The 14,980-nt window shown below is 39.9% G+C and overlaps 1 protein-coding gene across 3 annotated transcripts in view; it reads right to left on the reverse strand.

Annotated features, from left to right (window-relative positions):
• The window catches only part of LOC127415251 (oxysterol-binding protein-related protein 9-like), a 47,506-nt gene that overhangs the window by 24,793 nt on the left and 7,733 nt on the right, over positions 1-14,980 (reverse strand). For 2 of the 3 annotated variants that reach the window (XM_051653924.1, XM_051653923.1), the window contains exon 4: positions 7,208-7,281. In XM_051653924.1, the coding sequence (XP_051509884.1) occupies positions 7,208-7,281 (74 nt within the window). Of the gene's footprint in view, positions 1-2,488; positions 2,707-7,207; positions 7,282-14,980 lie in introns of those variants that run through there. The other variant, XM_051653925.1, reaches the window with a different exon arrangement.

Genomic DNA, 14,980 nt, shown 5'->3' on the forward strand with positions numbered 1-14,980 from the left:
ATATTTACATACTCCTAAACTATTGACACGTTTATAGCTACCTGAATAATAGCACATCTGGTTTAATAGCACAGACATCGCCACACTGAGTACTGAGGTTTATTAACAGAAGAAGGCACATTTAAGGGTTAGTTCACCCAAAAATGAAAATTCATCAATTACTCACCCTCATGCAATCCCAGATGTGTGACTTACTTTCTTCTGCTGAACACAAAGATTTTTAGAGAAATAAATCAGATCTGTAGGTCCATAAAATGCAAGTGAACATTACAAAAAGCATATAAAGGCAGCAAAAAAGTAATCCATAAGACTTCAGTGTTTAAATCCATATCATATTGCTTCTGAAGATTGGTGTGGGTGAGAAACAGATCAATATTTAAGTAAATTATTTTATTAAAATAATTTAATAATAACAATAATTAAAAAAAAACTTTCTAAACTTTTGTTTTTGGCTATTCGCATTCTTTCTGCATATTGCCACCAACTGGGCAGGGAGGAGAATTTTTAGTAAAAATAGGAGTTAAATATTGATCTTTTTCTCACCCACACCTATCATATTGCTTCTGAAGATATGGATTTAAACACTGGAGTCGTATGGATTACTTTTATGCTGCCTTTGTGTACTTTTTGGAGCTTGAAAGTTTTGGTCACCATTCACTTGAACCTACAGAACTGAAATATTCTTTTAAAAATCTTCATTTGTGTTCAGCAGAATAAGTCATACACCTGTGGGATGGCATGCGGGTGAGTAAATGATGAGAGAATTTTCATTTTTGGGTGAACTATCCCTTTAAGGTATGTTCACCACGTGCTTGCAATGCACTGGCCATCAGCGTTTGCATACCGGTACTTGCATTTCAGGCATAACAAACTATATACCAAAGAGCTATTCAGCTGCATTTGTCCAAACTGACTTCTAAGGGACTAACGGACGTTTAGCCAACTAGAATTTTCATTTCTAATTAAAGAAAACATATATTAAACAGTTTGATCTTATATACAGGCACCATAAACATCTCACCTCCCACCAGGCCTGTATAAAGGTACAAGAGATCTCCTGTTATGGCAAGAACAAATTACTGAATACCTCTTAACTAGCATGTCTGAGCCCCCAGTGTCTTACATAATGATTTTAGCCTGTGCCTGGCAAAGAAAAGCTGTGGCACACTGAGAGCTACATGGAAACTGTTAACACACACCTGTACGTACAGACTGTGCAGACAGGAAGCTGTTCCCACTGACTCACTCTTACAGTCTGAGTCATAACCGAGCCAGAGCTGACCAAGACAATCTGAAGATCTAATACAACAGCAGAGAAGACACTTACCCTGTTCCAAACCTAGTGAGGTACCTCACTGTCTACTGCCTACATAAGAAGCTGTCACGTGGCTATTGACAGTTCTGTCCAGTCCCCTGTGCCTGGCACTCAGCCCGATCACTCCCCAGCGGCCGCCGTTCTGCCTGTCCAGTCCCAAGTGGCCACCGGACAGTCTTCTGAACCCTGTCCGGCAACCGCTGCTCCACCTGTCCAGTCCCAAGTGACCGCCACCCAGTCATCTAACCCCTGTCCAGTGGCCACTGCCCAGTCTGCTGCCCTTCCTGTCCTTCCCACCCTCCTCTCCTCCCTCATTCCCTACCTGAAACCTCCTCCCCTGCCGCCGGGCCACGGCCCTTTCCTGAGGCCCCCTCGGCCGCCGGACCCTACTCCCTTTCTGGACCCTTCTTCTAGGCCACCGGACCCCGCCCCTGACATGTACCCTACTCCCAGGCCACTGGACCCCACTCCCCACTTGGACCCTCCAAGGCCACTGGACACAGTCCTCTCCCTGAAACTTCCTCCCAGGCTGTTGGACCCCGCTCCCTTCCTTAAACCTCCTCCCTGGTTTCCCTCCCTTTCTTTTGTTCTTTCTGTTCCGTGTTAGAGCCTGTTCTGTTTGTCTGTTGTTTGATGTTCCCCTTCTGGCCTATCTTTTGGAACAGCTTTTACGTCTTTTACATTGCCCAAGAAGGCAGCTCACTTAGAGGTAGTGTGTTTCAGTATGAATCAGAATTGTGTAGGCTATTATTGTGTGTTTTTAGGAGACAAAATGACAACCAACACTGACCTCAGTGTGGTCCTGTGACACATTTCCAAACCAAACACAAGTCGGACTTTGATAAAGTCGAGTGATCTATTATGTCAACATAGACACACAAAACTGCGCACACATATACACAATAACAATCCATGATTTGGCCGTAAAGCATCTGAGATTACAAATCACAAGGTCAGTCAAAATGTAACTGAAGCATGCAAGTGTGACCCATGCCCTAACTTTTTGTACAACTAAATGTTCCCCTACCTTCAAAACACAAACACCCTTTCTCTCTTTTTCACACAATTACACAAATAAACACACCCTTACCTGCACATACATTAACACACACACACACACAGTGTGACCCATATAAAATGCATCAGTAAACTCAAACAAAACAAGTTACTTACTTTGTTCTTTCCACTGCAGGACATGCCTCTACAAAATTGCCAAATCTGACCCAAACTCTCACAGTCTAATTTTCTATATCTGTCCACACACCCTTTCCTGTAAGTTCCCCTAAAGGAGGGGCAAATTAGGTGAACAAGTATCCATTGATTTCTAAGCTCATCTGATGTACTCAAAGCTGTTCTATTAGCCACTCTTGACCATACTTCATCAAAAGAAAAAAAGCAGAAGTATGAGGGGAAAAAAACAGACTGTGGCACACACAATACACTACTGTGATTGGATCTGCAGTTTCCTGCACAGGAGGAACTAGTTGAATAAGCAAGGCAAAGACTGGATTTTGGAGATCACATGACCGGATGACTGCACACTTTCTGCGTGTAGGTACTTGCAACCATACTTACAGCTACCAGTCAGCAGATTAAAAACAAATAAATAAATAAAATATGGAAGGCAGAACTGAGGAGGTAAAAGAGAGAAAAGTAGTAGAAAGACCTGGGAGAGGAAGAGATGAAGGGAAGACAAAGCAATAAATGGAAAGTGTGAGAGATAAGGAAAAATATAAACAAGAAGAGAGGGGAAAAAGGGTAATGGAACTGATAAAGGGAGAGAGATAAACTAAAACCACATGCTAATCAGCTGTATGGGTCAGACAGGCTTGTAAACCTCATTTAATAAGCTCACAGTATCTTTTCAGGTTTTTATTTTTCAGATTCTTAAGAAAGCAAATCTTTCACAAACACATCATGCTTTCAAAATGAAAGTCAAAAGGGAGAAAGCATTCTCCTGCTTGAGGAAATTAACATTCCTTGGACAGACTATGATGGCACCTTTTAAAAAAGACTGACACATATAATCAGGCAATTAGCTGAGAGATGCTTCGAATTTGTGCAAAATTTCAGTGTAGTTAAAGACCCCATTAAATGATCTGAGGAGTGCAGTTTTCTTTTCTGTGCTGACATTTTCTATTGAAATGGGAAGTTGTGGCGGGACATATCAAAGGGCTAATCCCTTTTTTTTATTGACAATTTAACAATTCCAGTTCCGATTCCGGTTCCTTAAGGATTCCATTAACGATTATTTTTGCACTGTGATGAAGAAATATTTGCAAATAACAAAATCAATCAATAAATATTGGATTTACTGCCTTTAGCAGCCTGTTACAAAATTATGAGATCATTTTGTATTTTAATAGATCAGATTTCTGCAAAAGAACACAGAATAATTACATTTTACTCATAATTTTTTAATAAAACACCAATTAGAACAAATTCAGAATGTGTATCAATAACCATTCAGTGATTACTCTGATTTAAGGTCTCATGAGCCATAAGTACACATAAAGGCTCGGGTATACTTCGTTTTTCAGTATTCCGGATCGGATCTCGCCCGGCCGACCGCGTTGCCTTCCAAAGCATACTTTTCTGACTGCAAGGGAATACGAATGCATTTGAATGCATACGAATGGTTTGTGATACTCTTTTAGTACAGTCAATGGCCGGCGCACACGTTAACGATGCGCACAGACGAGGACCGCCTCCGCAGGTCAAGAAAATCTGGGTGGCGCACGGCTGTGCTGATGACGAAATTTGCGTCACGCATACTGTGCACAGAGCAATCAGCAATGCGGACAACCGAAGTATACTTTGGCCTTAACACAGAAACAGTTCTTGGTTCATTTCAAGTAGGACATGACAAAATGAACTGGCTAATAAGAGTCATTCATTCGGGAGTTAGCGCTGTACATTTTGTTGTGTAGATTCAAAAGAACCGACTCATGAAGGCAACAGCATACTTCATACGAAAACATAGAAAAACTAACAGGTGTGACGTTATTTAGACCTAAATCTGGCCAAACCTAAGGTGTTACAGCTCGCCAGGAAAACTTCCTACTGGCTGCTAAACAGCTTACTGACATTGGTCCACGTCATCGGTTGGTGTGACCGGAGCTCCACCTAATATCATTTATGCATTTGGCAGACGCTTTTTATCCAAAGCGACTTACAGTGCCCTTATTACAGGGACAATCCCCCTGGAGCAACCTGGAGTTAAGTGTCTTGCTCAAGGACACAATGGTGCTGTGGGGATTGAACCAACAACCTTTTGCTTACCAGTTCAGTGCTTTAGTCCACTACACCACCACCACTCCAATATGAGGCTGACAACTAATTCCCGTTCAGTCAATTAAGATCAGTCAACATGAACATACCGGCTTGCAGAGTTTTTATCAAGCTTGCGCAAATTTACCTTCATCTGTTCGATCATTTTCAAAGACCATGTCATGCGATTGTTTTGTTTAATTCGTCTACAAAAAGAATCGAATCTTCTCAAATACTGTTAAGTGCCCATTCACTCTGTTGTTTGATATGCTGATTCACTCATATGCCGTCTGTAGCCAAAATCCATTTACACATCTGAGATATGCCTCTTATCATTGTTCTTTAGTCTGTATTCTTCTTATTAACACTCTTTTATACACTCATCTTTGTAGTACATCATAAATTACAATAACAGTGTAACCAGAGCATATTATAACTGCGTATAGAGTGTTAGCACGTTACAGCCATGAATGCAGAATGTAAACATGACAAATTACAAATTTTCTACAGCTCTGGAATAAATTAAGAGACCACTGCAAAATTATCAGTTTCTCTGGATTTACTATTTATAGGTATGTGTTTGAGTAAATTGAACATTTTTGTTTTATTCTATAAAGTACTGACAACATTTCTCCCAAATTCCAAATAAAAATATTGTCATTTAGAGCATTTATTTTCAGAAAATGACAACTGGTGAAAACAGCAAAAAAGATGCAGTGTTTTCAGACCTTTCAGATAATGCAAAGAAAACAAGTTCATATTCATTTTTAAACAACACAATACTAATGTTTTAACTTCGGAAGAGTTCAGAAATCAATATTTGGTGGAATAACCCTGATTTTCAATCACAGCTTTCATGCGTCTTGGCATGTTCTCTACCAGTCTTTCATATTGCTGTTGGGTGACTTTATGCCACTCCTGGCGCAAAAATTCAAGCAGCTCAGCTTTGTTTGATGGCTTGTGGCCAACCATCTTCCTCTTGATCACATTCCAGAGGTTTTCAATGGGGTTCAGGTCTGGAGATTGGGCTGGCCATGATGGGGTCTTGATCCGGTGGTCCTCCATCCACACCTTGATTGACCTGGCTGTGTGGCATGGAGCATTGTCCTGATGGAAAAAACAATCCTCAGAGTTGGGGAACATTGTCAGAGCAGAAGGAAGCAAGTTTTATTCCAGGATAACCTTATCCATGGCTTGATTCATGCGTCCTTCACAAAGACGAATCTGCCCGATTTCAGCCTTGCTGAAGCACCCCCAGAACATCACTGATCCTCTACCAAATGTCACAGTGGGTGTGAGACACTGTGGCTTGAAGGCCTTTCTAGGTCTCTGTCTAACCATTAGATGACCAGGTGGAGGATCGGTGATAAATAAATGCTCTAAATGACATTATTTTTATTTGGAATTTGGGAGAAATTTTGTCAGTACTTTATAGAGTAAAACAAAAATTTTCATTTTACTCAAACACATACCTATAAATAGTAAATCCAGAGAAACTGATCATTTTGCAGTGGTCTCTTAATTTTTTCCAGAGCTGTATATTACTTTAAATCATCACTGAGTGGTTAAAACAGCTTCTTTTACTGATCTCATGTAAATTCTACTTATAGAATGAGGCATGAAGTCATTGAGAACACATTTTAATGCCACATTAATTCAGGCTAAACATGTAGTCTTGTGTGTCCTCATATTTAAATGCTCCTCTAAACACCTCCCCCAGCATTGTGGCCGGTGTCTGAATGCTTGCAAAGTGCAAACAGTATACTGTTGCTCAGTTGTTTCGAATTTATTTTTGGCTCTGAGCGAAAAATGAAGAAGAACTTCGCCGTGGGTATACCAGGGCCTTAAGAATCATTCGTTCAGAAATCAGACTACACTGGATGCGCTGTATGTTTTACACTGTAGATTCAAATAGGAGTCACTTGTTTGGGAACTGGTCGTGCTGTATATTTCATGCTGCTGATTGAGTAGCAGAGTTGCAGAGCCGATAAAGGGTAACGCAGGAAACACTGTCAGAGTATTTTAGCAATGTTGGAAGAATGCACGTTTGAGAACCATTAACGGAACTGAAATTCTTGAACATCCTTCGGTTCTGATATACTTTTTTTTATTTTTATTAATAGTTCCTCTAACCATGGATGAAAGCAATGAAAACACTTTCAAAGTTAATAAATTCCAGCAACTTCTTTTGCATACAAATTGATTTATGAGAAAGGAAACAAAGTATGATCATTAGTACTGAATACACACCAAAAAAACATAATTTGCTACTTTCTATCGCTAGTCAGAGGCAGGTTACATTTAGAATTTAGGTTTGGGGGGGCATTCTCATTCTAGAGGGCATTCTATTGGACAAAAATAAAAATGTCAAATCTTAAAGTTAATTTTGTCAACTTTTAAGAGTACATTAGCTCTACTAAATGACCTCAGAGCAAATACACATGGATTAAAAGCCACACAACTCCATTTGATTTCATGTTGTATTTAAGCAAATTTGGCTGGATCTATCTGCTGCAATAAGTTGTATATCAATTGATTTTGCATAATATTGGAGCAAACTTTTCCCCCCGACTGTATTATCATAATGTGGTGCACGTGGCCTGGATGCGTCTGGGCTCTTACCCGCTGAAGGGTGTGGCGGAGAATCGTCCCCTCTAAGGCATGAATCCACTTCTCCCGTTCGTCTGCGTCACGGGCTACAGGGCAAACATCCCAAAACACATCCATTAGCAACCCACAAACAGACTGAAAACACACACACAAACATCACACGTGAATGAAGAGTGGAGAATGATCCTGCGAAAATGTTGTGGTGACAGTCGGAGGTAACAGCTCTGTTGTCATATCCTGTTTTCCTTTATGAAGACAGGCAGAGTTTCAAGAAGTCAAGGTAGGGTTGTGGCAAGTTAAACAGGAACACACACAATTACAGCCTCTGCCCTTGAGTAAATAGAGAAGGTAAATAATGCTTGTGTTGGAGTTCCATGTAGAAAAAAGGGATGAAATTTCAGGCAGTCTGAGGTATGACAAAAAACACAGCTTAAGCACCTCAAAACAACTATAAATCAAGCAAAAGCTATAAAGCCTGCAGTTGCTAGCTGTCATGTGGCCAACGTTATGAAAATTCTCCCATCATTTACTCACCAGCACGTTCAATCTGTATGATTTTCTTTCAGTAAATAATGACTTTTTAGTCCATTCCTCACACAATGCCATCATATGGCTTCAGAGGACTTATGAAGCACATGAGTTATATGGATTACTTCTTGTCCATTTTAAAGCTTGAGAACCAATGGTCACCATCCACTTTCATTGTATGGAAAAGAGCATCCGGAGCATTTACTGTAGCTATATCTCTACTTAAGTGTTCCATGGGAAATATGTAGCATATTAGTTGTATGGATTACTTTTTTGTCCATTTTAAAGCCTGAGAGCCAATGGTCATCATCTCCTTTCATTGTATGTGAATGACTGTGTGTATTTTAACTGTCTTTAGTCAGATAGTTACTTTGTGACTGTGCCCCTGTATTCTATCTATGTTTGTCAAGGTTTATCAACTCTACAATGGTTGAGTTAACCTGAGGGGGGTTTCTGTGAGACCACATTTGTTGAGATGTTCCCAGGACATTCCTGGGGTTCACACTTATGGTATTGTTATCAGGTACAAAGGTAGTTTCTGTGAGACCACATTTATTGGGACATTCTTAGGAGATTCCTGGGGTTCACACTTACAGTGTTGTCCCTAGGGGGTCTCCTGTATGTTTAGATAACACATTCGCTCTGGTATAAAAGGTCTGTCACACAGACAGAACTTGGGTTAAGATTCAGAAGAGCTATGCTACATGATCAACATCAATAAACTCTTTTCCCCACAAGCACTTGTTTTTGCTTACTCTTCTTTATAAGTACTCTGATACACTGGCATGCCACCCGATATCTGGTCAACCAAATACAAGATCTAACATATGGAAAAGAGCATCCTGAACATTTAGCAAAATCTCTACTTTAGTGTTCCAATGAAAATATGTAGCATACGAGCTGTATGGATTACTTTGTCCATTTTGAAGCTTGAGAGCCAATGGCCACCATCTACTTTCATTGCATGGAAAAGAACAGCCTGAATATTTAGCAAAATCTCTACTAAAGCGTTCCATGGAAAATTTGTAGCATATGAGTTGTAAGGATTACTTATTGTCCATTTTGAAGCTTGAGAGCCAATGGCCACCATCTACTTTCACTGCATGGAAAAAGAGCAGCCTGAACATTTAGCAAAATATCTACTTAAGTGTTCCATGGAAAATATTATATAACTTTTGGGTGAACTATACCTTTAAAGCAGTCAGTTTTAATTAATAAATACATAGTTTAGTGCTGTACAATGTATATACATTTCAAAAAAGCTCTGTTTACAATAGCATTCATGGTAAGGGGCTTGAAAACCTCTAATTCCAGTTTGGTTTGATATAAGCCAGGACCCATAACACAAAGCTTACAGAGATATATAAACCTAAACCTCTCTCTTAGCCTTTATTATTTATAATAGTCTTTAGGTGTACATTTAATAATTTCCCCAGGGAGCGGATGAAAAACAGCACTCAGAATGTAAGATATAGCTGACATTTCAATGGATGATATGGAACAAAGCTCAGCAGAAAATCTCAAAGCTTTTAGGAGCACAAAGCCTGAAGAGCATGCATGCACTGATGCACACAATCCCACTTCTGCGGCAAAAAATTTGGATACAGTAATCACTCAAGCTGCTCATTTTGTGTGGAGGCGACCTTATTTATAGATGATATAACAAACTTGCAGTACAGTAGCATTAAACATACAACAAACCAGTTAATAATCAAAAACACAAATCGGTTCAGTAGCTTGAAGAAGTTAAGAGAAAATGTCATCCTCTTTACCTGCTTCAAAGTACAGAGATATTAGCATTCATACAGGATCACAATAGCCATCACACATCTATGGAACATGCTTGAAAGCAATGTCCCAGATGTGTGTGATTTTCACAGTCCAAAACAAACATGGCCCCTCCCTGCCTTACTGGCACCAGAGCAAAGATCACATGACCCATGATGCCAGGCTACCTACCTATTTACTAGCCAATGAGGACTCACTAGTGGAGTTGATTACAAAACACTGCACTTGTTCATTATTTTGCAATGGGAATACACTTACACTGACCTAAAGATCAGCCCAACATGAAATAAATGTAATAAATAGACCTATATAAACTGCATTTAATGCAAATAACATCAAAGAACTGCATACTTTCACTATAAAGGGTTAGTTCACCCAAATATGACAATTCTGTCATCATTTACTCACCCTTATGTAATTCCAAAACTGTATGACTTTTATCTTCCACAAAAAGAGATGTTAGGCAGAATGTTAGGGACTGACAGTCTCAGTCAACTTTCAGTTTTGTAATGAAAAAAAAAAAGATAAAATGAAAACACATGGGGACTGAGGCTAACAATCTGCCAAATATCTCCTTTTGTGCTCCATGGAAGAAAGTACATAACACGGGTTTGGAACAACATGATGGTGAGTAAATGATAATAGAATTTTCATTTTGGGATGAACTATCCCTTTAAAGTAAGTTGTTTTGAGCAAAAAGCATCAAATATTTCATATGATATAATTCACTATTTAGTAGCACAGCCCTCTCTCTCTGTTCTAAAAGCAAGGTGGAGCGCATCTCTTGGGAGTAATGGCGGACTTCAGCATGAAATGAGGCCACCTTATGCAATGAGCCTTTCTAACGATACAACAATAGTATGAAAGAAAAAAGAGAAAGCTAAAACATCAAATAGTTTACGTAAGTTCTCAATAAACCTATAAAACTTGACAGTCATTTCTGCAACACTAGTAGCTTTTGTCAGTGTAACTACACACTGCAATGCTCTGATAGGTTACTGATGGGTTACAGCCAGAGGAGGCAATGAGAAAGAGTGTGTGTGCATATGTGTGTGCATGCTCTCCTGCAGTCTTTCCTAAACTCACTGCAGCTTGCATGTGACTCCCTGCATTTTTCCACTGCCAGCTCTGTCCTGCGGAAACACAAGAGTTTGACGACAGAAAAGGGCTTTTCACACTGGAAATCCTGGTTTAACATAATCTTGGTTAATCTTGTTCGATGTTTCACAGTGTTCATACATTACCCTGGGTTAGAAATTAATCATGGGTATTCGGGATTCAAGATTTCACACTTTATATTAGTAAACCTTGTGTTAACATTCTCATTTGCATGAGGTCAATAACATTGATTGTACAATACAGCTTGTGAATGTCATGCGACCCGTTTTAATAAATAATTGTCTATCTGTGAAAATGTCACCATGTAAATCTGTTCTGGCTTTTTTTAAGGGATAGTTCACTAAAAATGAAAATGCTGCAATCTTTCACTCACCCTTATATTGTTTCAAACCCTTATGACTCGCTTTTTCCGTGAAACACAAAAGGAGATGTTAGGCAGAATATTAGGGATTGACAACTTCAGTCACCATTCTCTTTCATTTCTTTGCCAAAAAAACAAAAAAAAAAAAACAGCAGCGCCAACTTTCTTCAAAATCTATTCACATGCTCCACAGAAGTAGTTACACTATATTGCCAAAAGTATTCGCTCACCCATCCAAATAATTGAATTCAGGTGTTCCAATCACTTCCATGGCCACAGGTGTATAAAATGAAGCACCTAGGCATGCAGACTGCTTCTACAAACATTTGTGAAAGAATGGGCCGCTCTCAGGAGCTCAGTGAATTCCAGTGTGGTAATGTGATAGGATGCCACCTGTGCAACAAGTCCAGTCGTGAAATTTCCTCGCTACTAAATATTCCACAGTCAACTGTCAGTGGTATTATAACAAAGTGGAAGCGATTGGGAATGACAGCAACTCAGCCACGAAGTGGTAGGCCATGTAAAATGACAGAGCGGGGTCAGCGGATGCTGAGGCGCATAGTACGCAGAGGTCGCCAACTTTCTGCAGAGTCAATCGCTACAGACCTCCAAATTTCATGTGGCCTTCAGATTAGCTCAAGAACAGTGCGTAGAGAGCTTCATGGAATGGGTTTCCATGGCCGAGCAACTGCATCCAAGCCATACATCACCAAGTGCAATGCAAAGTGTCGGATGCAGTGGTGTAAAGCACGCCGCCACTGAACTCTAGAGCAGTGGAGATGCGTTCTCTGGAGTGACGAATCACGCTTCTCCATCTGGCAAGAACAATAATGAGAGCAAGAACCACATTATAGCGACCATGAGGAGGTTAACCCAAAGTGACTCTAGCCACCCTAGCAACCGGGCCAATTGGTTGCTTAGGAGACCAAGCCTGACTGGAGTCACTCAGCACGCCCTGGATTCGAACTCATGACTCCAGGTGTGGCAGTCAGCGTCTTTACTTGCTGAGCTACCCAGGCCCCCACATGCACTGTTAAATGGCACAATGCCTGTCCAAATATTTGAAGGAAGGCTTGTGTTGAAGTTTCTGTGACTGTAAAAAGCTCATGAATATTTAACAAGGTAAGCACAAAACAGTTTATGATTAGTCACCTGTTGCTAAACAACTCGCCATTACATTCTAGCACTGCATTGATTCACACTGTATAGAGTGCAGCAGTCTGGTTTTGGAAGTAAAAATCTCAAATTTTTTCAATAGACGAATTGGATTTCAACAATATCTTCTAAACCTTTAAAGACAGACTCACCTCGAGCTCATAGGTTGTTCACCAATGGTATATTATTCAGTTGAAGCCACCTGTATGTGTTATTTCAACTTTATTGTTTAAAAATCACGTTTAATAGTGAAATTCATGGTAAACAACTACATTACCCATGGTCCAGCAGAGGAAGCTTCACCAATCAGAGAACTGCGGAGTGACCGCCCACTCCCATGATGCACTCTGAATGGTGTAACTGACTCTGGGTCTCTTCACCCTTAAACTACTTATCTATTTGTACATATCAGAATATTTGGCAATAAATGTAAAATATCATGTTTGTATACTTACAAACAACAACCTAAAATCAATAGTTTTATATATTCCCATTGTTTTTGATTCAATGACATAATTCGCAATGCTTCGTGGGATTGTAGTCAATGCCCTTACCGTCTTTCAAGAGTAAACAGTCTTGTACCTTTGCCTTTTTGCCCGATTTTCAAATTTTTTTTGCCTCAAAACAAAGTTTGTGATGTGATTTACCTTGGAGATGGTTGGCTTACAACTCTTTTATGAAGGATTTTATGAAAGGTCTATGGGAAAAATTAATGGGAAAAATACTCCCTAAACCCAGATGGCGGGCACTGTTGCACTCTATACCTTAGGTAGTGCACTCGGGGTTAAAACAGCAAAAGTGGGGCAAACCCTGATCTGGAGGAGAGTTTTATAACGCTAACCATCCTTCAAAATTAAAAGTGTGAAACATTGCTTAACCCAGGGTTAAAAGGCGATAATCCAGGGTTAAGCACAGTGTGAAAAGCCCTAGAGAGAAACATATGCTCTTGAAACCTGTTCTATGTCTTTACTCCCCCTCTCTATTCTCTCTCTCACTGTTTCCCCTCAGGAGAATGAATGTGTATGTTGATCTTCTGCCAGCAGGAGCTCACTGTCTGATGTTGTGAGCTTTTAACTACTGACTGTGTTTTTTTCCAGTCAAGTGTCTGAGAGGGAGATAGGTAGAGGCTTTTAGCTCTGAGAAAATAAAGGGGCTTTCAGGCAAGGCCAATACTGGGCCACGGAAGAGTATGATGAATTATGGATGGCCCTCTAAATAGCAAGTACAGTTAAGTTCCTCTAAACCTCCAATGAGGCTGGCACTGTGCAAACCTCCACATATTTACCCATCCTGAGTGCTCAAGCTCACCTAATTCTCAAATTTACCATGCTGAAAGGAGAGGTTACCAAAATGTGTACATAAAAGCTCACACAGTTTTTATCGTCCTGTGAGAGTTCAGTACACCATATTTTCCATTTTTTAGATGCAATTCAAGTTCAAAGTTTAGTTGTTTGTACATTGTGACATCTGATAACAATGTTCAGTTTTTGCTCATTGGGCAGCTTACTGTAATCCTGATGATGTTATCAGCCCGATTTTGCTTCAAATTTAACCCTAACACAACACAGTTTTCAAATCACTCTACCCTGCACTGACCACAAACATTGTTAAATCGCAGCAATGATGTCAATAGGGTTTAAGTCTCGTTCAGCCAAACTTTTGAACTTTTAAAACTGGTTGACATTACAGTTTATTCTGGCCAAGATCAGTCCACTTAAGGCTAGGGTATACTTTGTTTTTCCACATGCCGTTCTGTCTCGTGTAGCAGTAACTATACTTACTGCTCATGGCTACAACAAGATACACTACTTTACCTCACTTGAAATTGCTCTATTTTGTACCCCTATATATGCCAAGAGCAACTGAGGGCTGCAATTCCAGAACAGTCCATAGAGATCAGGTTGCACAAAACCATTTCCCCTGTAGGGTAAATGGCTTCTGCTGCAATGATGATATGAGAACTGATAGGATGAGTCCAAGAGGATCCAGAGAGGTGGATGGTATGAGGACATTATTGAAACAAAAGCCTAAGATCCACGCATGCACGCTCACTCACTCAAACACACACATGCACACACACAGTAAGAAATCTCACATAGCAGGTTGGGTTATGCCTTCATTTTTTTTTAAAGAAGGATCGAGACACCATAACACAGCCGACACAAAATATGCTTCCAGAAAACACGCTACACAGAGATCAACAATGAATTTTAACAGAAAGTAAAAATTTATGAAGATAGAAAAATAAAATCATTCAAAATGGGCAAGGAAGCAACAAGCCATCGTGCGGGATGGAATTAAAGGGATAGTTCACCCAAAAATTGAAATTTTGTATTCATTTACTCACCCTCATGTTGTTCCTCACCCAAAAGTATTTTCCACCGTGGAATACAAAAAAGATGTTAGGCACTAGGCAGTATGTTACTCTGTCACCATTCTTTTTCATTGCATCTTTTCTCCAATGAAAGTGAATGGTAACTGAGGCTGTAATTCTTCCTAACATCTCCTTTTGTGTTCCTCAGATGAAAGTCGTATGGGTTTGGAACAACAAAATTTTCATTTTTGGACAAACTGTCCCTCAACCCAAAATAATCTGTAATAAAATTAACTCCTCAACTCCACATAGAGGCACCAAATACTGTTTACATATTATCAAAACCTGCAACTGACAAGGATGAACAACACACTCAGCCACTCACAGTTAACTGTACCCAACGACAACAAGCTTGCCAAGAGCAAATAAAAACAAAACTCCATTTACTACACTAGCCATTAAAGTAAACGGCAATAATGAACGGTTCAAAGTGGTTTACAGGAGAAGCGGCAAGCAGGCG

The sequence above is a fragment of the Myxocyprinus asiaticus genome, chromosome 24 (genome assembly GCF_019703515.2).
Source record: "Myxocyprinus asiaticus isolate MX2 ecotype Aquarium Trade chromosome 24, UBuf_Myxa_2, whole genome shotgun sequence".
Lineage (NCBI taxonomy): Eukaryota > Metazoa > Chordata > Actinopteri > Cypriniformes > Catostomidae > Myxocyprinus > Myxocyprinus asiaticus.